The 24,429-nt window shown below is 53.5% G+C and overlaps 2 protein-coding genes across 12 annotated transcripts; both read left to right on the top strand.

The window, feature by feature from the left end:
* Window positions 1-270: 270 nt before the first annotated feature.
* On the top strand, window positions 271-10,075 carry DUSP11 (dual specificity phosphatase 11). Of its 8 annotated transcripts, none has more exons than XM_058820145.1 (9): window positions 271-309; window positions 1,338-1,413; window positions 2,086-2,217; window positions 3,633-3,756; window positions 5,526-5,586; window positions 6,328-6,374; window positions 6,896-6,968; window positions 7,242-7,340; window positions 8,122-10,075. In XM_058820145.1, exons 1-9 carry the CDS (start codon window positions 275-277, stop codon window positions 9,584-9,586), a joined length of 2,112 nt encoding a protein of 703 aa, XP_058676128.1. In that variant the 5' UTR covers window positions 271-274; the 3' UTR covers window positions 9,587-10,075. The 8 variants fall into 8 exon arrangements, with proteins under 8 accessions (XP_058676128.1, XP_058676130.1, XP_058676131.1 ...); XM_058820147.1 differs by having other exon boundaries at window positions 272-309; window positions 1,954-2,217; XM_058820148.1 differs by lacking the exon at window positions 1,338-1,413 and having other exon boundaries at window positions 287-309; window positions 1,954-2,217.
* A 263-nt stretch (window positions 10,076-10,338) lies between these two features.
* STAMBP (STAM binding protein) lies at window positions 10,339-23,622 on the top strand. Of its 4 annotated transcripts, none has more exons than XM_058820197.1 (10): window positions 10,339-10,379; window positions 12,870-13,086; window positions 15,860-15,935; window positions 16,776-16,871; window positions 17,674-18,001; window positions 18,636-18,760; window positions 20,251-20,388; window positions 21,871-21,983; window positions 22,620-22,719; window positions 23,246-23,622. In XM_058820197.1, the coding sequence occupies exons 2-10, from the start codon at window positions 12,890-12,892 to the stop codon at window positions 23,300-23,302; spliced, it is 1,230 nt and encodes a 409-aa protein (XP_058676180.1). In that variant the 5' UTR covers window positions 10,339-10,379; window positions 12,870-12,889; the 3' UTR covers window positions 23,303-23,622. The 4 variants fall into 4 exon arrangements, with proteins under 4 accessions (XP_058676180.1, XP_058676179.1, XP_058676177.1 ...); XM_058820196.1 differs by having other exon boundaries at window positions 12,870-13,095; window positions 17,677-18,001; XM_058820194.1 differs by having other exon boundaries at window positions 12,870-13,095.
* Window positions 23,623-24,429: the final 807 nt, after the last annotated feature.

Below are 24,429 nucleotides of genomic sequence, written 5' to 3'. Positions count from 1 at the left end.
GTTCTGTCCCGGTTCAGTCCCGGTTCTGTCCCGGTTCAGTGTCCCCGGCTCAGTCCCGGTTCTGTCCCGGTTCGGCGGCGCCGCCGCTCTGTGCCTGCAGTACCGCCCGTGACCGCTACGCGGCGCGAGAGCCCCAGCGCGCTGGGCGGGGGCGTGGCTCTCAGCGGTGGGCGTGGCCAGTGTGGCGCCGCGCGCACGTGCGGCGGGCGCGTAAGTGACGTCAGGCGCCGGACGCGAAAATGACGTCACGCGCGGGCGCAGTGGCGTCGCCATCATGGCGGGCAGGGGTTCCTGCCGCGTCCCGGAGCGGTGAGCGCGGCCCGGGCTCTGAGGGGCTCTGAGGGGCTCTGAGGGGCTCTGAGGGGCTCTGAGGGGCTCTGAGGGGCAGGGGATACCGGGGCTGAGGGGATACCGGGGCTCTGGGGCCGCAGGGGCTGTGGGGACACAGGGTGTGAGGGCTGTGGGGTGTGCGGGGATACCGGGTGTGAGGGCTATGGGGATACCGGGTGTGGGGGGATACAGAGTGTGAGGGCTATGGGGATACCGGGTGTGAGGGCTATGGGGATACGGGGTGTGAGGGCTATGGGGATACCGGGTGTGGGGGGATACAGAGTGTGAGGGCTATGGGGATACCGGGTGTGAGGGCTATGGGGATACGGGGTGTGAGGGGTGTGGGGGGATACAGAGTGTGAGGGCTATGGGGGTACGGGGTATGGTGGGATACAGAGTGTGAGGGCTGTGGGGATACCGGGTGTGAGGGCTATGGGGATACCGGGTGTGAGGGCTATGGGGATACCGGGTGTGGGGGGATACAGGCTCTGTGGGGACACAGCCTGGGAGGGTCCCCGGGCCTGGGGATGCTTCAGGATCTCTGACCAGGGTGGGAGTTGAAGGTCCCTGAGCCAGGGAGGATTTGGGGGTCTGGGGAAGGTTTGAGGGGGATTTGGGAGTTATTCCAGGCCCTGTGGAGATTGAGGGGGAATTTGGGAATTCCAAGCCCAGGAGAGGTTTGAGGGGGCATTTGGGGGTCCCGGGCTTGAGGTTTGAGGGGAAATTTCGGAATTCTGGGCCCGGGAAAGGTTTGAGGGTCCCCGGACCGGGGCCGTGGTTCCCAGGCCGGGGTGGGCTTGAGGGTCCTCAGGACTGGGGGGAATTTGGGGGTCCCTGGGCCGGGCGGAGTTTGAGAGGTGCCCAGGACAATTTGGGGGTCCCTAGGACGGGGAGTTTTGGCCGCCCATGGGTCGGGGGGTTTCCCTGAGGGCTCTCAGTGCTGCTGAATTCGGGGTTCCCGGCCCGGGGGTCCCTGCCCCGCGTGACCCCCTCCCCAAATGGCTCAGGTGGACCCAGTACAGCCCCCTGGGCCGCAGGATGGCCGGCACGCGCTTCGTGGCCTTCAAGGTGCCCCTGAGGAAGGTGAGGGGAGCTTTGGGGGGCACTTCGGGGCTTTGGGGGGGTTCCTTGGGGGAATTGCTGACTCCAAAGCGCAGAGCTGGGTTTGGGAGGGGCAGCAGCTCCAGGGGACGGCGACAGGAGGACAAAAATCAGCTCCAGGATGGAGACCGGGGGGAATTTCATCCTAGGAAGAGAAGGGAGGGTTGGAACGGGGACAGGAGGAGAAAAATCAGCCTCAGGATGGAGACCAGGAGGGATTTTTTCCTAGGAAGGTCGGGGAGGTTTGGAACGGGGACAGGAAAAGAAAAATCATCTCTAGGCTGGACAGCAGGAGGGATTTCATTCTGGGAAGGGGAGGAGGAGAGGAAACAGCTCCAGGATGGACACTGGGTGATTTTAACGTGAAAATTAAGCTGGATAATTTCAATGTGAAAATTAAACTGGATGATTTTAATGTGAAAACAAAAATGACAGTTTTAATTTTCACCCAAACCAGCCCAGAATTCAGTGACCAAACTGTGATTTTCCCTTTTTTTTTTTTTTTTTTTTTTTTTTCCTGAGTTGTTGTGTGTGATCTCCAGCACACTCCAAAGCCAGGAGCCTCTCCCCACCCCTAGGTTTTAGTAACTGCCGTAAAACACCTTCAACTGCTTTAAAACACAATTTCCTGCCTTGCACCGTGGTTTCCCGCAGAGCTTTGAGCAGAACCTGCTGCCAGAGCAGAGGTTTTCCCCCCGTGACCTGCTCAGGAAGGTGCAGGAGAGGAAGGAGGAGCTGGGGCTGATCATCGACCTCACCTTCACCACGCGCTACTACAGCCGGCAGGTCGGTGCCCAGACGGGGGCTCACCCCAAAATCTGCACCCGGGGGCTGGGGGGGGACCTGGGGGGCATGGGCCTGATCAATCCTCCATCCAACCCCCGGGCGTTGTGCTACCGGGGCTTTCCTGATTAACGGGAATTTTTCTGTGAGGAAAACTGGGGGTTTTCTTGGTTTATTACTTGTAATTAATAAGAATTACGTGTAATTGATAAGAAATTTTTTTGTGTGAGGAGAACTCGTTTTTATTGCCTGTGATTCTGTAATTAATGAGAATTTTTGTGTGAGGAAAACTGGGTTATTTTCTGGCTTATGACCTGTGACTCTTTAATTAATCAGAATTCTAATGTGTGGAAAACTTATCTTTTATTGCCTGTGATTCTGTAATTAATGAGAATTTTTGTGTGAGGAAAACTGGGTTATTTTCTGGCTTTTTACCCGCGACTCTTTAATTAATAAGAATTTTTGTGTGAGAAAAACTCATCTTTTATTGCCTGTGATTCTGTAATTAATGAGAATTTTTGTGTGAGGAAAACTGGCTTATTTTCTGGCTTATTACCTGTGACTCTTTAATTAATCAGAATTCTAATGTGAGGAAAACTGGTTGTTTTTTCTGATTTATTACCTGTGATTCTTTAATTAATAAGAATTTTTGTGTGAGGAAAACCCTTTTTTTCTCTGCTTTACTACCTGTGATTCTTTAATTAATCAGAATTCTTATGTGAGAAAAACTCATCTTTTATCGCCTGTGATTGTGTAATTAATGAGAATTTTTGTGTGAGAAAACCCCTTTTTTTTCTTTTTTTTTTATCTATGATTCTTTGATTAATAAGGATTTTTATGTGAGGAAAACTCATCTTTTATTACCTGTGATTGTGTAATTAATGAGAATTTTTGTGTGAGGAGAACTGGGGTTTTTTCTGGTTTTTTACCTGTCATTCTTTAATTAATAAGAATTCTTATGTGAGGAAAACTCATCTTTTTCTGGTTTATTATCCATGATTCTTTAATTAATAAGAATTTTTGTGTGAGGAAAACTCGTGTTTTATTACCTGTCATTGTGTAATTAATAAGAATTTTTATGTGAGGAAAACCCTTTTCTTCTCTGCTTTACTACCTGTGATTCTTTAATTAATCAGAATTTCTGTACGAGGAAAACTCATATTTTTTCTAGTTTATTACCTGTGATTCTTTAATTAATAAGGATTTTTGAGTGAGGAAAACTGAGGGTTTTTTTTTTTCTGATTTATTACCTGTGATTGTGTAATTAATAAGATTTTTTTTTTTTCTGGTCTATTACTTGTGGTTGCGTAATTAACACGAATTTTTGTGTGAGGAAAACTCATCATTTATTACCCGTGACTGTGTAATTAATAAGAATTTTTGTGCTTTTTTTCTGGCAATTCCCGGTTCTCCCCCAGGATCTGCCCCCTGCCACGCGCTACTGCAAGATCCTGACCAGGGGCCACGAGATCCCCAGCAGGAAAAGCTTCCTGAGGTTCAGGGACCTGGTGAGGAGGTTCCTGATGGCCAACAGGGACAACGGTGAGCCTGCCCTTCCCCTCCCTGGGCCTGGCAGTGCCAGAAATGCCAGAAATGGGATTTTCTGCGGGAGGAATTCTGATATCCGGGCAGGGATGGAGGCAGAGCTCACCCGGGGGGGCTTTGAGGTCCCTCCCACCCCAAACACTGCAGGGTTCTGGGATTGGAGCCTGCACTGGGACTGTTATGTTAATGAGCTGAGTGCTAATTAGAGCTGAGCGTGGTGATTTGTGTGGGTGCTGCACTGGGGGGGTTTGGGGCAGGTGGGCTCATTCTGGGCCATTTGGGCTCATTCTGGGGATGTTTGGGCTCATTCTGGGACCATTTGGGCTCATTCTGGGGATGTTTGTGCTCATTCTGGGACCATTTGGGTTCATTCTGGGGATGTTTGTGCTCATTCTGGGACCATTTGTGCTCATTCTGGGGATGTTTGGGCTCATTCTGGGGCCGTTTGGGCTCATTCTGGGCCATTTGGGCTCATTCTGGGGCCGTTTGGGCTCATTCTGGGGCCATTTGGGCTCATTCTAGGCCATTTGTGCTCATTCTGGGGACGTTTGTGCTCATTCTGGGGCCATTTGGGCTCATTCTGGGGCCATTTGTGCTCATTCTGGGGACGTTTGTGCTCATTCTGGGGCCATTTGGGTTCATTCTGGGGCCATTTGGGCTCATTCTGGGGCCATTTGTGCTCATTCTGGGGCCATTTGGGTTCATTCTGGGGCCATTTGGGTTCATTCTGGGGCCATTTGGGCTCATTCTGGGGCCATTTGGGCTCATTCTGGGGCCATTTGGGCTCATTCTGGGCCATTTGGGCTCATTTTGGGGCCATTTGGGCTCATTCTGGGGCCATTTGGGCTCATTCTGGGGCCATTTGGGCTCATTCTGGGGCCATTTGGGTTCATTCTGGGGATGTTTGGGCTCATTCTGGGGCCATTTGGGCTCATTCTGGGGCCATTTGGGCTCATTCTGGGGCCATTTGGGCTCATTCTGGGGCCATTTGGGCTCATTCTGGGGCCATTTGGGTTCATTCTGGGGCCGTTTGGGTTCATTCTGGGGCCGTTTGGGCTCATTCTGGGGCCGTTTGGGCTCATTCTGGGGCCGTTTGGGCTCATTCTGGGGCCGTTTGTGCTCATTCTGGGGATGTTTGGGCTCATTCTGGGCCATTTGTGCTCATTCTGGGGCCATTTGGGCTCATTCTGGGGCCATTTGTGCTCATTCTGGGGACGTTTGTGCTCATTCTGGGGCCATTTGGGTTCATTCTGGGCCATTTGTGCTCATTCTGGGGATGTTTGTGCTCATTCTGGGGCCATTTGGGTTCATTCTGGGGATGTTTGTGCTCATTCTGGGACCATTTGTGCTCATTCTGGGGATGTTTGGGCTCATTCTGGGGATGTTTGGGCTCATTCTGGGGCCATTTGGGTTCATTCTGGGACCATTTGTGCTCATTCTGGGGCCGTTTGGGCTCATTCTGGGCCATTTGTGCTCATTCTGGGGCCATTTGGGTTCATTCTGGGGATGTTTGGGCTCATTCTGGGGCCATTTGGGTTCATTCTGGGACCATTTGTGCTCATTCTGGGGCCGTTTTGGCTCATTCTGGGCCATTTGTGCTCATTCTGGGGCCATTTGGGTTCATTCTGGGGATGTTTGGGCTCATTCTGGGACCATTTGGGACCCTGGGGACGTTTGTGCTCATTCTGGGGCCATTTGGGCTCATTCGGGGCCGTTTGGGACCCTGGGGAGGGGAAGCAGCTCAGGGTGCCCTGTGTGTGTTGCAGATAAACTCATCGGGGTGCACTGCACCCACGGCCTGAACAGGACTGGCTACCTGGTCTGCAGGTGAGTGCTGGGGGTGGCGCTGCCAGGTCAGTTCTGGTGCCACTTCCAGGTGTGTTCTCCTTGCCCGGGTGGGCTCAGTGTTGGCAATTCCAGGTGAGTTCTTGGCCAGATGAGTTTCAGTGGTGGCACTTCCAGGTCAGGGGCTCAGTGGTGGCAATGCCAGGTGAGTTCTCCTTGCCCAGAGGGGCTCAATGGTGGCACTTCCAGGTCAGTCCTGTGGCAACTCTAGGTCAGTTCTCCTTGCCCAGGTTGGCAATTCCAGGTCAGTTCTCCTTGTGGCAATTCCAGGTGAGTTCTTGCCCAAATAAGGTTCAGTGGTGGCAGTTCCAGGTGATTTCTCCTTGTGGCAATTCCAGGTCAGTTCTTGCCCAGGTTGGCAATTCCAGGTCAGTTCTCCTGGTGGCAATTCCAGGTGAGTTCTTGGCCAGATGAAGCTCAGTGGCAGCAGTTCCAGGTCAGTTTTCCTTGTGGCAATTCCAGGTGAGTTCTCCTTGCCCAGTTCACCTCCCCTGGTGCCACTTCAGCAGGAATCCAGACTGGAATAATTTCTGTGACCCCAAACTTGCAAGGATTCACAGGGGGGGCATCTTTTCCATCCCAAAACCCAGCATTAAATGCTGATTCTCCATAAATAAAAGGTTTAAAACTCCCCAGTCCTTTTTTATCTGTTTGAATCACCACCAGCCCATCAATGTTTTCATAATTAATTGTTTAATTAGAGATGTTCTGCTGCTCTTTCAGGTACCTGATTGAGGTTGAAGGCATGGAGCCCAATGCTGCCATAGAACGTGAGCAAACTGCTGGGATGGGGATGTTCAGGGAGGGAAGGGCAAATCTTGGGAGATTTTTTTTAAAGTAGCTTTAAGTGGCTTTTGTTTTTATTTGGGAAAAGATTTTTTTTTTTTTTAGAAAAGTGGGAAAAATAGTTTATTTAACAATGTGTTTATAGGTCTGAAAAATGAATAATGTTAATAAAACCTTTTGTTGTTTTCAGGAGAAATTAAATTAAAATTAGATTTAAATTAAAATTAGATAAATAAACTCTAAATTAAATTAAATTTAGATTTTTTTGGTGGATTGTAGTTTGGTTTGCTTAGTTTTTTATTAGTTTTTTTGGTGTTGGAATGCAGTGTTTTAGGCTCTGGTGGTTTTTGGGTTTTTAGTTTAGAGTAGATTTGAGCAGTTAAAAAATAAAAGGAAAAATTATAGTTCAGGGAACTTTTTTTTTGTTTTAGTTAGCTAAAAAGGAAGTGCAAAGTAGAGTTTGGGATGGTTTCAGCTGCTCTGGGGTAACTCTGTGTGTCCCCAGTGTTCAACACGTCTCGAGGGCACCCCATGGAGAGACCCAACTACATCCAGGACCTGCAGAGGAGAGTCCCGGGGTGAGCCTGGCTCAGAAACCCCCAGAGGGCAGGGGCAGGGGGCTCTGGGGAGGAATCCCCCCTGGGAGGGCTGGGATGGAATTCCCAGCAGATCTGGGGCAGGGAAAGGTGTCCCTGGGTGGGATTTCGGGTCCTTTCCAACCCCATTGTGGGGCTGGAGCTGGATGGAAAAACCCCCCAGGCCCCTTTCAGGGTGTGATGACCTGGTGGGATCCCTCAGTGGGTGAAGAACTCCATTTTCCAGTGCAAACATCTGGAATTCTCTTCCCAAAGCAGCTGTGAGCTGAAGGATCTGGGCTCAGGTGTGAGGAAGGAGAGCAGTGCCCCAGCAAAGGCCCAGGAGCACCCCCAGCCCCCCCTGGCAGTGCCCAGGTGGGTGTTTGCCCCTTCCCCTGCTCCCTCCCTTTGCAACAGCCCCAGCTGCATCTTCCCAGGCTCCCCCAGCTCTGGGAGGGTGAAAAAACCATTTCTGAAAGTTGTTCAGAGCCAGAATGGCAGCAGGGAGGCTCTTGTGCCTGCAATGCTCACAGAGCATCTCCAGGACAGCTTTGGGCACAGCTGGGCCTCCTTCCCCTCTGCCCCAGTTCCTGATGGAAATTGAGAAAAATTTCTGGTGGAAATTGAAAAAAAATCCTGATGGAAATGGAAAAAAATTCCTGATGGAAATGGAAAAAAATTCCTGATGGAAATTGGGAAAAAAATTCCTGATGGAAATTGGAGAAAATTCCTGATGGAAATTGGGAAAAAAATCCTGATGGAAATTGGGAAAAAAAATCCTGATGGAAATTGGAGAAAATTCCTGATGGAAATTGAAAAAAATTCCTGATGGAAATTGGGAAAAAAATTCCTGATGGAAATTGGAGAAAATTCCTGATGGAAATTGGGAAAAAAATCCTGATGGAAATTGGAGAAAATTCCTGATGGAAATTGGGAAAAAAATCCCTGATGGAAATTGAAAAAGATTCTTGATGGAAATTGGGAAAAAAAATCCCTGATGGAAATTGAAAAATATTCCTGATGGAGATTGAAAAAATTCCTGATGGAAATCCTGTCAGAAATGAGGAGTGAGCCTCTCTGGGAGTTCAGGCTGCAGGAAAGGCTCTGGGTGCTCCCCCAGCCCTTTTTTGGGTGCTGATCCCCAATTTCCCTGCAGGAGCAGCAGCAGTGCCAGGCAGAGGCAGGAAGAGCAGAAAAATCTGGAGCAGAGGAAGCAGAAAAAGCAGAATCATCAGGAAGAGAGGAAACAGAAAAAGCAGAAACATCTGGAGATGGAGCATCAGGAAGAGAGGAAACAGAAAAAGCTGGAGCATCTGCAGACAGAACAATTGGAGGAAAGGAAGCAGAATCATCAGGAGCAGAGGAAGCAGAAAAAGCTGAAACATCAGGAGCAGAACCACCTGGAGATGGAGCATCAGGAGCAGAGGAAGCAGAAAAAAAGGGAGGATCTGGAGCAGGAGCATCTGGAGATGGAACATGTGGAGGAGAGGAAGCAGAAAAAGCTGAAACATCAGGAGCAGAATCACCTGGAGCACAGGAAACAGAAAAAGCAGAATCATGTGGAGCTGGAACATCTGGAAGTGGAGCATCAGGAGCAGAAAAAGCAGAAGAATCTGGAACAGAGTAATCTAAAAATGGAGCATCAGGAGCAGAGGGAGCAGAATCATCTGGAACAAAGGAAGCAGAAGAAGCTGAAACACCTGGAGCTGGGGCATCAGAAGCAAAAGAAGCAGAAACAGCAGGAACAGAATCATGTGGAGCTGGAACATCTGGAGATGGAGCATCAGGAGCAGAGGGAACAGAAGGAGCAGAATCATCTGGAACAGAGGAAGCAGAGCAAACTGGAACATCAGGAGCAGAATCATCTGGAGATGGAGCAGCAGGAGAGAAGGAAGCAGAAAAAGCAGAAGCATCTGGAACAGAATCTGGAGCAGGAGCATCAGGAGCAGAGGAAGCAGAAAAAGCTGAAACATCTGGAGATGGAGCATCAGGAGCAGAGGAAACAGAAGGAGCAGAATCAGGAGCAGAGGAAGAAAAAAAAGCTGAAACATCAGGAGCAGAATCATCTGGAGATGGAGCATCAGGAGCAGAGGAAGCAGAAAAAACTGGAACATCAGGAGATGGAGCATCAGGAGAAAAGGAAGCAGAAGGAGCAGAATCACCTGGAGCAGAGGAAGCAAAAAAAGCAGAAACATCAGGAACAGAATCATCTGGAGATGGAGCATCAGGAGCAGAGGAAGCAGAAAAATCTGGAGCTGCAGGAGCAGGAGCATCTTGAGCAGAAGAAGCAGAAGAAGCTGCAACATCAGGAGCAGAGGAAACAGAAGAAACAGAAACATCTGGAGCAGAATGATCTGGAGATGGAGCACCAGGAGCAGAGGAAGCAGAAAAAGCTGGACAAGAGACAGCAGAGGAAACAGAATCAGCAGGAGCAGAAGCAGCAGAATTCCCTGGGACAGAATTCCCTGGGACAGAATTTTTTGGAGCACAATAACCAGGAGCAGGAGGCCCTGGAGCTGCCCTGCCCTGAGTCCCCCAGGAACTGCTGCCTGTCCCCACCCCCCAGGAAGAAAAAGAAGAAGCAGCAGCAGGAGCTGTGTCACCAGCAGGACCTGTCCTGACACAGCCCCACCAGGAGAGCCCTCCGGGGCTGCTTTAATCTCATTTTAATCTCATTTTAATCTCATTTTAATCTCTTTTTTAACCTGGTTTCTCTCACTGCCCACAGCTCTGGTGCTTTTCCACCAGGAGAGCCCTGCAGGAGCAGCAGGAACTGTTTTTAAGAAAATCAAGGCTGGTTTTTGATCTGGTTTTGCTCACAGCTCCGGTGGTTTTGCAGGAATTTTTCACCGGTGCTGTGAGTGCTCCATGATCATTCCATGATATTCTGGAATGATCCTAAAGAAACTTCCTCAGGTGCCCCTGGGCCTTCAACAAAACGGGATTTTGTTGATTTCCTCAGGGCAAGGAACGGGACTGACCATGAAAACTCTGATTTTTATTCTCTTTTTTACCCAGTTTTGCTATAATGGGTAAATCAGCAACATTTTTTACCCGAGTATAAGATTTTTACTTTTGCTAAAGTAAATTTCCACGCTGTGCAAACTCCAGCCTGGCTGCGGAGCAGTGATTTCCCGTGAGGGGGGGTCGGGCGCGGTTTTGGGGTGAGAACGGCCGGGTTTGGGTCGGGCGGAGCGCGGCTTTTTCAGGGGCGGTGCCCCTTTAAGAGCTACCTCTGTGACGTCACCACGCACGACGTGGTGCGGAAGCCGCTTCGCAACCGGGCGGAAGTGGGTGTGGTGCCTCGCGTACCCGGATGTTGAGGCGGCTTCTGATTGGCTACCGAGAGCGAGGCTGCGGCAGGTGGGGAAGAACCCGGAAGTGCTGAGGGGGAACGGCGGCCGCCCGCGCCAGGTCAGGGCCGGGCCGGGAGGGCCCTGCGGGACGGGGGGGCCCGGCCGCTGCTCGGGGTCCCGCTGGGCACCGGGGGCGGCTTGAGGAGCCGGGACCGCGGTGCTGGGAGCCCCGAGCTGCCCCGAGAGCAGGAGGGCTCCGGCCGGCGGGTCCGGTATGGCGGCCGGACAGGGGGGATGGAACCTTCCCTTGAGCAGGGGGAACCCGGCCCGGAGCGTTCCGGCCGTGGGATGGTCACTTTAGGATGGAGGATCCCATCGTGGGGGCACCCTGGCTGTGGGAACCTTCGCTTTAGGTTCCTGTCATAAATCCTAAATTAATTTCCAGCCTAAATTAATTTGTAACCGCCATGGCTGGTGGGAACTGCTGAGACCTGCTCGGGGTTGGGGGAGGTTTCTGCTCAGGATGGGGGGATTCATTTTGGGGCTCCCCTTGCCCCGTTGTGGGGAGAGGATTTGGGATGGAGCCTGTTGGGTCAGGATGGATTTGGGATGGAGCCTGATGGGTCTGGGATGGGTTTGGGAGGATCCTGTTGGGTCAGGATGGATTTGGGATGGAGCCTGTTGGGTCAGGATGGGTTTGGGATGGAGCCCGTTGGGTCTGGGATGGATTTGGGATGGAGCCTGTTGGGTCTGGGAGGATCCTGTTGGGTCAGGATGGGTTTGGGATGGAGCCTGTTGGGTCAGGATGGGTCTGGGAGGATCCTGTTGGGTCAGGATGGGTTTGGGATGGAACCTGTTGGGTCTGGGATGGAGCCTGTTGGGTCAGGATGGATTTGGGATGGAGCCTGTTGGGTCAGGATGGATTTGGGATGGAACCTGTTGGGTCTGGGAGGATCCTGTTGGGTCAGGATGGGTTTGGGATGGAGCCTGTTGGGTCTGGGATGGAGCCTGTTGGGTCAGGATGGATTTGGGATGGAGCCTGTTGGGTCAGGATGGGTTTGGGATGGAGCCCGTTGGGTCTGGGATGGATTTGGCATGGAGCCTGTTGGGTCTGGGAGGATCCTGTTGGGTCAGGATGGGTTTGGGATGGAGCCTGTTGGGTCAGGATGGGTCTGGGAGGATCCTGTTGGGTCTGGGATGGAGCCTGTTGGGTCAGGATGGGTCTGGGAGGATCCTGTTGGGTCTGGGATGGAGCCTGTTGGGTCAGGATGGGTCTGGGAGGATCCTGTTGGGTCTGGGATGGAGCCTGTTGGGTCAGGATGGGTCTGGGATGGAGCCTGTTGGGTCAGGATGGCTTTGGGAGGACCCTGGAGCCCTGTGATTCCCTGATGCTGGGTTTCCATGGTTCCCTGCTTCCCTGATTCAGTGATTTCTGTGATCCAGTGATTCCCTGATTTCAGTGATTCCGTGGTTCCTTGATTCAGTGATTTTGGCGATTCCCTGGTGTCTCTCATTTCATTATTCATGATTCCCCGATTCCCCGATTGCCCAGTTCTGTGATCCAGCGATTTCTGCGATTCCCTGATTTCCCTGGTTCCATGATTCACGATTCCCTGATTTCCCTGGTTCCACAATTCATGATTCCCTGATTTCCGTGATTCCCTGATTTCCCTGGTTCCATGATTCACGATTCCCTGATTTCCCTGGTTCCACAATTCATGATTCCCTGATTTCCGTGATTCCCTGATTTCCCTGGTTCCATGATTCACGATTCCCTGATTTCTGCGATTCCCCGGTTCACGATTCCCTGATTTCTGTGATTCCCTGATTTCTGTGATTCCCTGATTTCTGTGATCCAGTGATTTCTGTGATTCCCTGATTTCCCTGGTTCCATGATTCATGATTCCCTGATTTCTGTGATTCCCTGATTTCCCTGGTTCCATGATTCACGATTCCCTGATTTCTGTGATTCCCTGATTTCTGTGATTCCCTGATTTCCCTGGTTCCATGATTCACGATTCCCTGATTTCTGTGATTCCCTGATTTCCCTGGTTCCATGATTCACGATTCCCTGATTTCTGTGATTCCCTGATTTCCCTGGTTCCATGATTCACGATTCCCTGATTTCTGTGATTCCCTGATTTCCCTGGTTCCATGATTCACGATTCCCTGATTTCTGTGATTCCCTGATTTCTGTGATTCCCTGATTTCCCTGGTTCCATGATTCACGATTCCCTGATTTCTGTGATTCCCTGATTTCCCTGGTTCCATGATTCACGATTCCCTGATTTCTGTGATTCCCTGATTTCTGTGATTCCCTGATTTCCCTGGTTCCATGATTCATGATTCCCTGATTTCTGTGATTCCCTGATTTCCCTGGTTCCATGATTCACGATTCCCTGATTTCTGTGATTCCCTGATTTCTGTGATTCCCTGATTTCCCTGGTTCCATGATTCACGATTCCCTGATTTCTGTGATTCCCTGATTTCCCTGGTTCCATGATTCACGATTCCCTGATTTGTGCGATTCCCCGGTTCGCGATTCCCTGATTTCCGTGAGTCAGTGACACAGTTCCCCGCGCTCTAACCCCTCTCTCCCTCTCTCCAGCCGCGTGCCGTCCCGCAGCCATGCCCGGCCCGTCGGGCAGTGCCAGCCTGGCGCCCGAGGAGCGGGTGCGGCGGCTGGTGCGGGCGGGCAGCCTGGTGCAGGTGAGCCCCGACGTGCCCCCGCGCCGCTACTTCCGCTCGGGGGTGGAGATGCTGCGCATGGCCACGGTGTACTGCCAGGAGGGCAACCTGGAGCACGCCTTCATCCTCTACCACAAGTACATCACGTAAGGGACCGTGCCAGGGGGCATGGGGGGCATGGGGAATGGGGGGCACTGCCAGGAGGGCAACCTGGAGCACGCCTTCATCCTCTACCACAAGTACATCATGTAAGGAACCGTGCCAGGGGGGTGGGCACGGCCAGGGGGGCATGGGGAATGGGGGGAAGACCATGGGTCTGGGGTCTGCTGCTCAGGGGTTTGAGGTGCCAAACTGGGGTGGGCTTTGGGGTGTTCTGCTCCTCAGGGCTTTGGGGTGGTTGTGAGGGCTTGGGGAGGTGGGGGAGACCCACGGGTCTGGGGTCTGCCCCTCAGGGGTTTGGGGTGCTCTGCTCCCTGAGGAGTTTGGGGTGCTCTGCCCCTCAGGGGTTTGGGGTGTTCTGCTCCCTGAGGAGTTTGGGGTGCTCTGCCCCTCAGGGGATGTGTTGGGAGTGCCACAGCTCCTGAGGGGTTTGGGGTGGCTGTGAGGGCTCAGGGAGGTGGGGGAGCCCCACGAGTCTGGGGTCTGCCCCTCAGGGATCTGTTCCTCAGGGGTTTTGGGTACTCTGCTCCCTGAGGAGTGTGGGGTGTTTTGCTCCCTTAGGTGTAAAAATAAATAAAACTAAAAGGTGTAAAAGAAATAAATCCTCAGATAGTCCCTGATCCCAAAGGAGGAACTCCCTGCCCCCTCAAGCACAGCTGTGGGTGTTTAAAAGGATAAAATCTCTGATCCCGACATGGCAGTGCCTGTTCCTGTAGGGTTTCCCCAAATCTGCCCCTCCTGCTTTGCCCTGCTGTGCTCTGTGCTGTGCCCCCTGTGCCCAGACAGCGTTGGCATCTCCGTGGGCACCTTCCCTGCCTGCCCCCTGTGCAGGGCTGCTGCCCCTCACACCCAGCACATTTTTCTGTGATTAGCTTTGCTCCCTGCCTCGCCCTTGCTGAGCTTTTATGGGCATGGTGGCGAGGCCAGGAGGCTGCTCAGGGAGCTGGGCAGTGTAAAACCTTTGGGAAAGGTTCCCAGCAGAGCCTTGGCAAGGGTTCCAGGCCCCTGAGACAGGAGGAGAAACGTTTTAACTAAACAAAGGAGCTGCAGGCTGGGCCGCTGCAGCAGCCAGAGGGGCTGGCTTGTGTCCCCAGCTGCTTTCAGAGGATTCTGCTGGCATTTCCAGCCTGGCTGGAAACCTTTTCCACCAGGGAAAACCTTATTTCTGAAATGCTGACCAGTGCGAGTTCCTGCCCAGAGATAGGAGCTGAATGCCACCGTCGTTCCTTCCAGCTGAAGCTCTGGGTTTGGTTTTTTCTACATTCTGATCATCAAACATTGTGATCAGAGAGCAGGAGGAGGCAGCAGGGCTGTCCATGGGAGCCAGGAGCTGTTCCAGCCCTTCCCCTGCCTGCCTGAGCCCTCCTCTCCTCCTCCTCCTCCTCGTCCTGCCCACGTCTTTCCTCCCTCCTGGCTTGTGCAAACCCAGCTGCCTCTGCTGCTTTTCCCAGCCAGCATCTGCTCTTAATCCTGCCTAATTAATCCCTTTAATTAATCCCTTCCAGTGGATCCCGGGCTGCTGGCGGGGCTCGGGGCGCTGCTGTGTCTCCCCAGCACCGTGCCCTGCCTCACACCCAGCTGGGTTTGGGGTTCTGGGGGGCAGCCACGGCCTCTGCAGGGCTCCAGCTGTGCCCTGGCCCTGCTGGTGCTGCAGCCTCACCAGGGGCATCCAGGGGGGCACAGAGTGCTGGGGGGCTTGGGGCAGCTGGCTCTGTTTGCTGCACACACACAGTGTTGGCAGGCTTTCTGTGGCTCCTGAGCGCTCCTGCTTGGCTTTGCTTGCTTTGTTCTGCTCTCTGTGGCACTATCTTTTCCCTTTTTCCCCTTTTCCCTTTTTCCCCTTTTTCTCCTTTTTCCTTTTCCCCTTTTTGCTTTTCCCTTTTTCCTCTTTTCCTTTTTTCCCTTTTCCTCTTTTTCCCTCCCTTTTCCCCCCCCTTTTCCCCCTCTTTTCCCAGGGTAACACAGAGGAAGAGCAGAGCTTTAAATTGGATTTTAAAATTAAATTCTTCACTGGGAGAAGAGCAGGGAGCCCCTGGATCCCTGGAGGTGTCCCTGGACGGGGCTGGGATCACCCTGGGACAGGAGAAGCTGAGTGTGGGAGGATGCTGAGCTCAGTTTTTATTTCCCTCCCAGAGCCAGCCCAGCATTCTCCCTGGAATACCTGGGGAGCTCAGGCTCCAGAGGCTCCTGCAGCAGCAGCTGGGGCTGTTGGGGATTTGCTTTTTGCTCCCCTGAGGTTCTCCCTGCCCGGGTCTGAGCTGATTTCCCCTCCTTGCAGAAGGACAGAGAGCTCTGAGTCAGCCCAGGTGGGATCCAGGGACACTGCCAGGTGTGGGAGCTCCTCCCTGAGGCACCCTTGGTGCTCACAGCAGGTTATTGATGGTTCCCTTCAAAAAAATATGTATTTATGGTTCCTTTGCAAGGAGATGTATTGATGGTTCCTTTGCAAGGAGATGTATTTATGGTTCCTTTGCAAGGAGATGTATTGATGGTTCCTTTGCAAGGAGATGTATTTATGGTTCCTTTGCAAGGAGATGTATTGATGGTTCCCTTCCCAACAGAAATGTTTGTCCAGCTGCAAGGAGAACCTGTGTGGGGCTCTCCCTTGGGACTGAGTGAGCTCTGGGTGCCATGCAGGGCTCCAGGGGCTGCTGTGGGATGGAGCCTTCCTGCAGCCAGCCCGAGGCAGCACAGGGGTCCCCCAGAGCCCCGCAGAGCGTCCTGACCTGCGGCTTCTGTCCCCTTCTCCAGGCTCTTCATCGAGAAGCTGCCGCAGCACCGCGATTACAAAACCGCCGTCATCCCTGAGAAGAGGGAGACGGTCAAAGTGAGTGGGGCCGTGGTCAGGGTCATCCCTGGGGCTTCCCTGCCTCTGGGTCAGTGATGCACACAAATGGAGGAGCCTTGGCGTGGCCAGGCAGTGCTGGGCCCTCAGGAGTTCAGTTCTGGGCCCCTCACTCCATGGGATCCATTGTGGGGCTGGAGCGTGCCCGGAGATGGGCAAGGGGCCGGAGCCCAGGGGGAGCTGAGGGGGCTGGGATGGGCTCAGAGAGGTAAAAGGGGGATCTGGGGGGACCTTCTGGCTCTGCACAGCTCCTGGTCAGGCTCTGCTCCCAGGGAACAGGGACAGGATGAGGGGAAACAGCCTCATGTTGCACCAGGAGAGGTTTAAGTTGGATATTGGGAGAATTTCCTCCCCAAAAGCAGTGTCCAGTCCTGGCAGTGGCTTCCACCATCCCTTGAAGTGTTCCAAGACACCTGGGGACATGGATTAGTGGTGGACAGCTGGGGGAATGGTTGGACTCAATGATCTTGGAGGTGTTTCTGACCTGAACAACTCCAGAGTTACACTTCGGGGGTTCTCACCCCGTTACACTTGCAATGCGGTGTCCAGCTGGGGTGTCCTTCCTTCCCTGTTCAACTCCCTGCTTCTCAAAGACCAGCAGTGGTGGCTGGTGGCTTTCTTTGCTCCAAGGGAATCCTTGGGGATTCCTCCCAGCCTCCAGAGGCTGCAGCTCCTCTGCTCAGCGCTGACAGAAGAGGAAAGGACAGCACTCATCACTGCCTCAGTGGTCTTGGTGCTGCTTTTTGGGCTCCCCAGCTGCTCAGGGTTTGTTTCCCCTTGCCTTGGGGCTGCCCCAGGCTGATGCTGAGTTTCCTCCCCCAGCAACTGAAGGAAGTGGCCTTTCCCAAGGCCGAAGAGCTGAAGGAGGAGCTGCTAAAGAGGTACGCCCAGGACTATGCTAAGTACAAGGAGCAGGAGGTGAGTGACAGCACAGGCTGCAGGCTCTGCTCCCCTGCAGCCCCTCAGCCTTGCAGGGCTCCCTGGGGGCTGGGGAATGTCCAGGCTGGGTGACCCCAATGTCACTGCAGGTGGCTCTGTCACAGGTGGTGGCCCTGGCTGTGCTCCCCGTGCACCCCCAGCCAGGCTGGGCTGTGTGCTTGGTGTGTTCTCTCTGCCCCACAAAAGGAAAACACCACATGATGAAAAAATAGAAGCAAAAATTAAATTTAAAATGGGAAAGGTGTAGGGGTTGTAATTCCACCACAACCCCAGGATCTGTGCCCTGGCTCTGCTCTCTGTGCATCCCCAGCCAGCCTGGGCTGTGTGCTTGGTGTGTTCTCTCTGCCCCACGGAAGGAAAGCACCACGTGATGAAAAATTAGAGGCAAAAATTCAATTTAAAAAGGGGAAAGGTGTAGGGGTTGTAAAATTCCATCACAACCCCAGGATCTGTGTGGGCAAAGCAGTCACAGTCACCTCTGCAGTCAGTTTGGCTCTGGACTTTGGAGCATGGAGGGAAATCAGCCCGGGACTGTAATTCCCTGGAAAAGGGAGGGTAAAGCTGTGGTTTTTCCTGCCCTTGGTGCAGCTGGCTCTGGATCTGTGCCCTGCAAGCTGAGATCTCCTTGCACAAAGTTTCACAAGGAAATTTTCTGGTTTGCTGGTGTCCTTTAGGAATACCCTGGGAATGGCTGGGGGTCTGCCCTGGGCTGGTGTCCCCCTCCCTGGGCTTGTTCCTTGCGCAGCAGGAGGAGTAATTTGCAACCCCTGTGGCCTTGCAGCAGCAGCTGGAGGAGGAGAAGACCCGTGTGGCCCTGATGAAGCAGCAGCAGGCGGAGCAGGAGCAGTTCCACGCCTTCGAGGAGATGATCCGGCAGCAGGAGCTGGAGAAGGAGCGCCTGAGGATCGTGCAGGAGTTTGGGAAGCCAGAGCCACAGGCTGTGGATGGACCCCTCATCCCTGGCGTGGAGAAGCCCCCAACAGATCTAACCCCAAAGGTTCCAGCCTCTCCAGTTCACCCAGCAAGCCCAGCAGCGGGGACTGTGCCCTCCAAACCTCCCGTTGTGGACAGATCTCTGAAGCCCAGTGCTTTGGGGAGCACAGAGAACAGTTAGTAGCTCTTGGAGCAGCCCTTCTCCCTGCTGGGCTGGGGCACACACGGCCAGCTTCTCTGGAGAGCCTCTGGGGGCTCTTCCAGCTTCGCTGGGGAACCTCTGTGGGTTCCTCTCAGTTTCTCTGGAGAGCCTCTGTGGGTTCTTCTCAGCTTCTCTGGGAAGCTCTTGGAATCTCCTGATCCTGGGGCTCTGCTCTCCTGGGTCACTGGGTGTTGTCCTCCCTGCTCTTCCAGCCTGTCTGCCTTTCCTTGATCCCAAAACCTGCTGGGGCTTGGGGTTCAGCTCCTGCCTGAATCCTCCTCCTGACCAAACCCCACTGAACGTGGTTCCAAAACACCGATTCTGACACATCCGCTGATCCTGGCACATCCTGCTTTAAATAACACCCCCTGACGGTGTGTGCTTTCATTTTCAGTAACCAAACTCTCCTTCTGACCCCCTGCCAGAGGACCCTTCCCCTCTCCATGTCCCTTTCCCCGCTCTGGGTGAGGTGTGGGTGTCACAGTGACGCGATTCCCTGAGGAGTTTCCACAATTTACCTCCCCGGGTGGATTTTCCCGGTGTCCCCCCCTCAGACCCTGCTCCAGGGCCCTCCCTGCCCGTGCTCACTGTGCTCCTGCCCTCCCCAGGTGCAGGGGTGGATGTGCTCCGCCAGGTCATTGTCCCCAGGGAGCTGTGCCACAAGTTCCTGCAGCTGGCTGATGCCAACACGGTGCGGGGCGTGGAGACCTGTGGGATCCTCTGTGGGAAGCTGGTAAGGACACAGCCCCCCAAAACAGCCCCATGGGCACCCCAAAAGTGCCGCAGGGGCTGTTTGTCACAGTGCCACAGCTCAAGGAGCCTCATTTTTGATTTTGGATTCCTCAGTGGGGTGTCAGGCTTCAAAGTGAGTGTTGGGGATGATGTGCCTCTCCCTTTCCTCATTTTTGGGTTAGATTTCCCCACCCTGAGTCCCCATTCAGCTTTTTCTGTCCCACTGGTGACATTCCTGCTGGCATTCCTTGTCCAAAAGTGCCACAGGGGCTGTTTGTCACGGTGCCACAGCTCAAGGAGCCTGATTTTTGATTTTGGATTCTTCAGTGAGGTGTCAGGCCTCCATGTGAAGGAATTATGTGTTAGGAATGATGTGCCTCTCCCTTTCCTCATTTTTGGGTTAGGTTTCCCCACCCTGAGCCCCCATTCAGCTCCTCTGTCCCACTGGTGACATTCCTGGTGGCATTCCTTGTCCTTTGGGTGTCCCAGCTGCTGGCCCTCAGGCTTTGTTCCCCCCCAGCCTTTGCGTGCCCAGCTTTTGGCAGCTCTGCCCTGAGCCACTCCCAGAAGTTTGCTTTGAAATGAAATTGTTTTGATGGAGCAACTTCCTGCAGCCCAGCTGCTTCCAGACCCTGGGGATGCTTCAGGGATGAGGCGTTGTCCCCTTGGGAGTGCAGAGCTGGGTCTGGGGGTGTCCAGGGCTTCTCTGAGCTCCTGGGGGTGCTCTGCTGCACAGCAGGGAGAATGAAACAGGGAAAAAATCCTGGAACTCCTTTGGAAAAATCCTGGAGCTCCTTTGGAAAAAATCCTGGAATTCCTTTGGAAAAATTCTAGAACTCCTTTGGAAAAATCCTGAAACTCCTTTGGAAAAATTCTAGAACTCCTTTGGAAAAATCCTGAAACTCCTTTGGAAAAATCCTGCAACTCCTCTGAGCTGCACCTGCAGATGGGTGGTAGATGCATCCATGTGTAGGACTTTGCCTTCTGTTGATGGAGTAACCAAATTACTCTTTGTCTCCTTAAACTTCTGGGAGTTTTGCCTTTTTTTCTCCTCAGTTTGGTAAATAAGACACCTCCTAAGACCTTTGAGACTTCACTTTAAACTTGGGGCTGCCCAGCTGGGCAGAGGCCAAGAGGTCTGACCTGGGTAATTCACTAGAAAAAGAAGAGAGCAAAGGAAATGATCCCTTTTGTGGGGTGTTTTAGCAGGAGCAAAAACCTCTTACCCTTAGCTCAGTTTTTCTCTGTAAGAACTTTGTTATTTTGCCTTTTATTAGAACTTTTTCTGTTTCCAACACTACCTCAGAAGCCACCCTGCTAATCTGATGGCGTTCAGAGTAGCTGAGCTATCTCGGGTGGGATAAGTTCCCTAAAAGCTCATAACACCCAACTCAAAGAGAAAACCTCCATCCCTGGGCTTGTCCCAAGGCTCGGGAGGGCCCTGGGCAGTGACCTGGGTGTCACAGTGCCCGTGGTGGCCCTGCCTTGCAGATGAGGAACGAGTTCACCGTCACGCACGTCCTCGTGCCCAAGCAGCTGGGCGGCCCCGACTCGTGCGCCACGCAGAGCGAGGAGGAGCTCTTTGTCATCCAGGACCAGCATGGCCTCGTCACCCTGGGCTGGATCCACGTGAGTCTGCTGGCCCTGGCCCTCCCTGCATCCAGGGGAAGGGCTGCTGGGGCACGAGGGGATGGCAGGGAGTGGGCAGCAGCCTCTGTTTCTGTCTGGTACGGCCTCGTTCACTGCTCTGCTGGGGAAATCCAGACTGCGTAAGGTTTGGGTGCCTTCCTAAAGCATCAAACCCTTTGGAAGGGAAGGAGGAAAGGTTTAGATGAGATAATGAGAAGAAACTCATCCCTGTGAGGAGGGAGGAAAGGTTTAGATGAGATATTGGGAAGAAACTCTTGAGGAAGGAGGAAAGGTTTAGATGAGATATTTGGGAGGAAACTCTTCCATGTGTGGAAGGAGGAAATATTTAGATGACATGTTGGGGAAAAACTCTTCTTTGAGGAAGGAGAAAAGGTTTAGATGGGATACTGGGAGGCAACTCTTCCCTGTGAGGAAGGAGGACAGGTTGAGATGAGATACTGAGAAGAAATTTCCCTGTGAGGAAGGAGGAAAGGTTTAATGAGATACTGGGGAAATTCTTCCCATTGAGAAAAGAAGGAAGGTTTATATGAGATACTGTGAAGAAACTCTTCCCTGTGAGGAAGGAGGAAAGAGTTAGATGAGATATTGGGGAAGAAACTCTTCTTTGAGTAAGGAAGACAGGTTTAGATGAGATATTGAGAAGGAATTCTTCCCTGTGAGGAAGGAGGAAAGGTTTAGATGAGATACTGGGAAGAAACTCTCCTCTGTGAGGAAGGATGAGGTTTAGATGAGATAATGAGAAGAAATTCTTCTCTGTGAGGAGGGAGGAAATGTTTCGATGAGATACTGGGAAAAAAAAAAAACTCTTCTGTGAGGAAGGAGGAAATGTTTAGGTGAGATAATGAGAAGAAACTCTTCTTTTGAGGAAGGAGGAAAGGTTTAATGAGATATTGGGGAAACTCTTCCCTGTGAGGAAGAAGGAAATGTTTAGATGAAATACTAAGAAATTCTTCCCTGTGAGGAAGGAGGAAAGGTTTAGATGAGATACTGGAAAGAAACTTCTGTGAGGGTGGGGAGCCCTGGCAGAGGTGCCCACAGCAGCCCTGGCAGTGCCCAAGACCAGCCTGTGGAGCCCCCTGGGACAGTGGCAGGTGTCCCCACATGGCAGGGGTGGCCCTGGGTGGGCTTTGAGCTCCCTCCAGCCCAGCCCGCTCTGGGATTCTCTGGAAGTGCCATCTCAGACACAAAGCTGACGTTTCCTCCAGCTGAAGCCAGCCCTGGTGGCTGTGTGGGGACACCCCAGCTGCTCTCCTGGAGGGACAGACAGACACACTGCCAGCCCTGAGAGCTGTGCCAGCTGCAGGCTCCTCCCTGGCTGTGCCCACTGGGATCCCTGCCAGGCCAGGCTGAGCAATCTGGAGAGCAGCAGCTGCTCAGGGCAGGGCAGTGCAGCTGCCCCAGGGCTGTGCCAGCCTCTGAGGGCTGTGCCAGCCTCTGAGGGCTGTGCCCTGTGCCCTGCAGACCCACCCCACGCAGACAGCCTTCCTGTCCAGCGTGGACCTGCACACACACTGCTCCTACCAGATGATGCTGCCCGAGTCCATCGCCATCGTGTGCTCCCCCAAGTACCAGGAGTGAGTCTGGGGTGCCAGGGGTGGGTGTGGGCTGGGATCCATGGGGTGGAAAGGGATGGGATGGGATGGGATGGGATGGGATCCTTGAAAAGGGATGGGATCCATGGGATGGGATGGGATGGGATCCATGGGATGTGATGGAAAGGGATGGGATGGGATGGGATCCATGGGATGGGATGGGATCCATGGGATGGGATCCATGAAAAGGGATGGGATCCATGGGATGGGATCAATGGGATAAGATGGAAAGGGATGGAATGGGATCTGTGGGATGAGATCCATGAAAAGGGATGGGATGCATGGGATGGGATGGAAAGGGATGGGATGGGATCCATGGGGTGGGATCCATGGGATGGGATCCATGAAAAGGGATGGGATCCATGGGATGGCATGGGATGGGATCAATGGGATGGGAACCATGGGATGGGATCAATGGGATGGGAACCATGGGATGGGATCAATGGGATAGGATGGAAAGGGATGGAATGGGATCCATGGGATGAGATCCATGAAAAGGGATGGGATCCATGGGATGGGATCCATGAAAAGGGATGGGATGCATGGGATGGGATCCATGGGGTGCAAAGGAACGGGCATGCAGGGGCTGCAGTTGCAGAGCTGCTGTTCCCGCTGCAGGACAGGGTTCTTCAGGCTGACGGAGCACGGCCTGGAGGAGATCTCATCCTGCAGGCAGCAGGGCTTCCACCCACACCCCAAAGATCCCCCTCTGTTCACAGTGAGTGCCTGGGGGCTCTGGGGAGGGCTGGCTGTGCTGGGGGTACACCAGAGCTGCTGGGAGGCTCAGCCTGGCAGCAGGGGCTGCCCTGCAGTCCCCAGAGAGGAGGTGCAGGAGGTGCTGGAAGTGCTGCAGGAGCAGGGCCAGGGCTCTTTGGGGTGGGGGATTTGTGTCTGGGGCCTGCCAGGATCCCTGGGTGCCTCCAGGCAGGGCCAGCAGGTGGGGTGGTGCAAGAACTGGATCCAAGGGCTGTTGTGGGTCAGCACAGGCTGTGGCAGGAGATGGGAACACCTCAGTGACCCCTGTCCCCCCCTGTCCCCTCTTGTCCAAGGGCTGTTCTGGAGTTGGGAACACCTCAGTGACCCCTGTCCCCTCTTGTCCAAGGGCTGTTCTGGAGTTGGGAACACCTCAGTGACCCCTGTCCCCTCTTGTCCCCTCTTGTCCAAGGGCTGTTCTGGGTTAGCACAGGCTGTCAGGAGATGAGAACACCTCAGTGACCCCTGTCCCCCCCTGTCCTCTCTTGCAGACGTGCAGCCACGTGTCAGTGGTGGAGAGGGACGTGGTGCTGCTGGATCTCCGATGACCCTCCTGCCTTGTGCCCTCTCAGGAGCCACCCCCTCCTCTCAGGCCCTGCTAGGGACTCTTCCTCTCCTGTAGCAGATGATTCCTCCCCACCATGCTGTGATCCCTCCCTGCCTCCCCTGGAGGCCCTGGAGCCTCAGTGCCTGCTCCAGGCGTGGGCAGAGGCCAGCTGGGAGCCCAGGGACAGAAGCAAACACTAAAGCAGTTGTTTAACTCTACCCCACGGCCTCCTGGGGAGGTTCTTTGGGACTTGCTGCAGCCCTGAGGTGTGGAAACCTCTCCAAGTGCTTTTGGGACTTGCCCACTTTAACCCTGCCCTGTTCTGTCCCCATTCTGGGCTGCTGGAGCAGATAAACCTTTCCCATGGTTCAAACCCAAACCTTGCTGACCCTTCTGAGCCCCTCACCAGCTCAGGGCTGCTGTGGGTACCTGTGTGTCTGTCTGGGGAGGGGAGAGGGCCCAGGGGGTCCTTTGGGATCCCTCTGGCAGCATCTCAGGGCTGGAAATCCCTGGATTTCCCCTGCTTTGCACCCCAGCAGTGTTTGGGGGTGTCTGGGCACTCATCCCTTTTCCTGGCCTGGTGTTACCGTGGAGGAGCTCGGTCTGGCTGCCACCACCACTCCAGGATGGGATTCCAGCAGCTTTTACCACCCCAATCCCACTCCAGGATGGGATTCCAGCAGCTTTTACCGCTCCCATCCCACTCCAGGATGGGATTCCAGCAGCTTTTACCGCTCCCATCCCACTCCAGGATGGGATTCCAGCAGCTTTTACCACCCCAATCCCACTCCAGGATGGGATTCCAGCAGCTTTGACCTCTTCTGTCCCATCCAAGATGGGATTTCCAGCAGTTTTGGCCACTTCCCTGTTCCCAGGGGGAGGGAATCATTCCAGGATAGCAAAGAGGGAAGGAATCATTCCAAGGTGGCAGAGAGGGAGGGAAGCAGCAGAATTCCAAGGTGGCAGAGAGGGAGGAGGGAATCATTCCAAGGTGGCAGGCAGCTGTTCCAGGTGTGCTGTTGTCCCCAGCGGGATGGGATGGGATCCATGGGATGGGATAATGGAATGGGATCCATGGGATGGGATAATGGGATGGGGTGATGGGATGGGATGGGATGGGATGTTCAG

Source organism: Ammospiza caudacuta, chromosome 26 (assembly GCF_027887145.1).
Source record: "Ammospiza caudacuta isolate bAmmCau1 chromosome 26, bAmmCau1.pri, whole genome shotgun sequence".
NCBI classification, from domain to species: Eukaryota; Metazoa; Chordata; class Aves; order Passeriformes; family Passerellidae; genus Ammospiza; species Ammospiza caudacuta.
Note: the sequence above shows the minus strand (reverse complement) of the source record. Positions and strands in the feature narration are given on the sequence as shown.

Coding starts and splice junctions, on each gene's coding strand:
- DUSP11 (XM_058820143.1), top strand. CDS start 1,237: ATGGGTCGGGGGGTTTCCCTGAGGGCTCTCAGTGCTGCTGAATTCGGG. Junction 6,969..7,241: donor CTGCAGAGGAGAGTCCCGGG/GTGAGCCTGGCT, acceptor CTCTTCCCAAAG/CAGCTGTGAGCTGAAGGATC. Junction 7,341..8,121: donor CCCCCCCTGGCAGTGCCCAG/GTGGGTGTTTGC, acceptor ATTTCCCTGCAG/GAGCAGCAGCAGTGCCAGGC.
- STAMBP (XM_058820194.1), top strand. CDS start 12,890: ATGCCCGGCCCGTCGGGCAGTGCCAGCCTGGCGCCCGAGGAGCGGGTG. Junction 15,936..16,775: donor AGAAGAGGGAGACGGTCAAA/GTGAGTGGGGCC, acceptor TTCCTCCCCCAG/CAACTGAAGGAAGTGGCCTT. Junction 18,761..20,250: donor GGATCCTCTGTGGGAAGCTG/GTAAGGACACAG, acceptor CCTGCCTTGCAG/ATGAGGAACGAGTTCACCGT.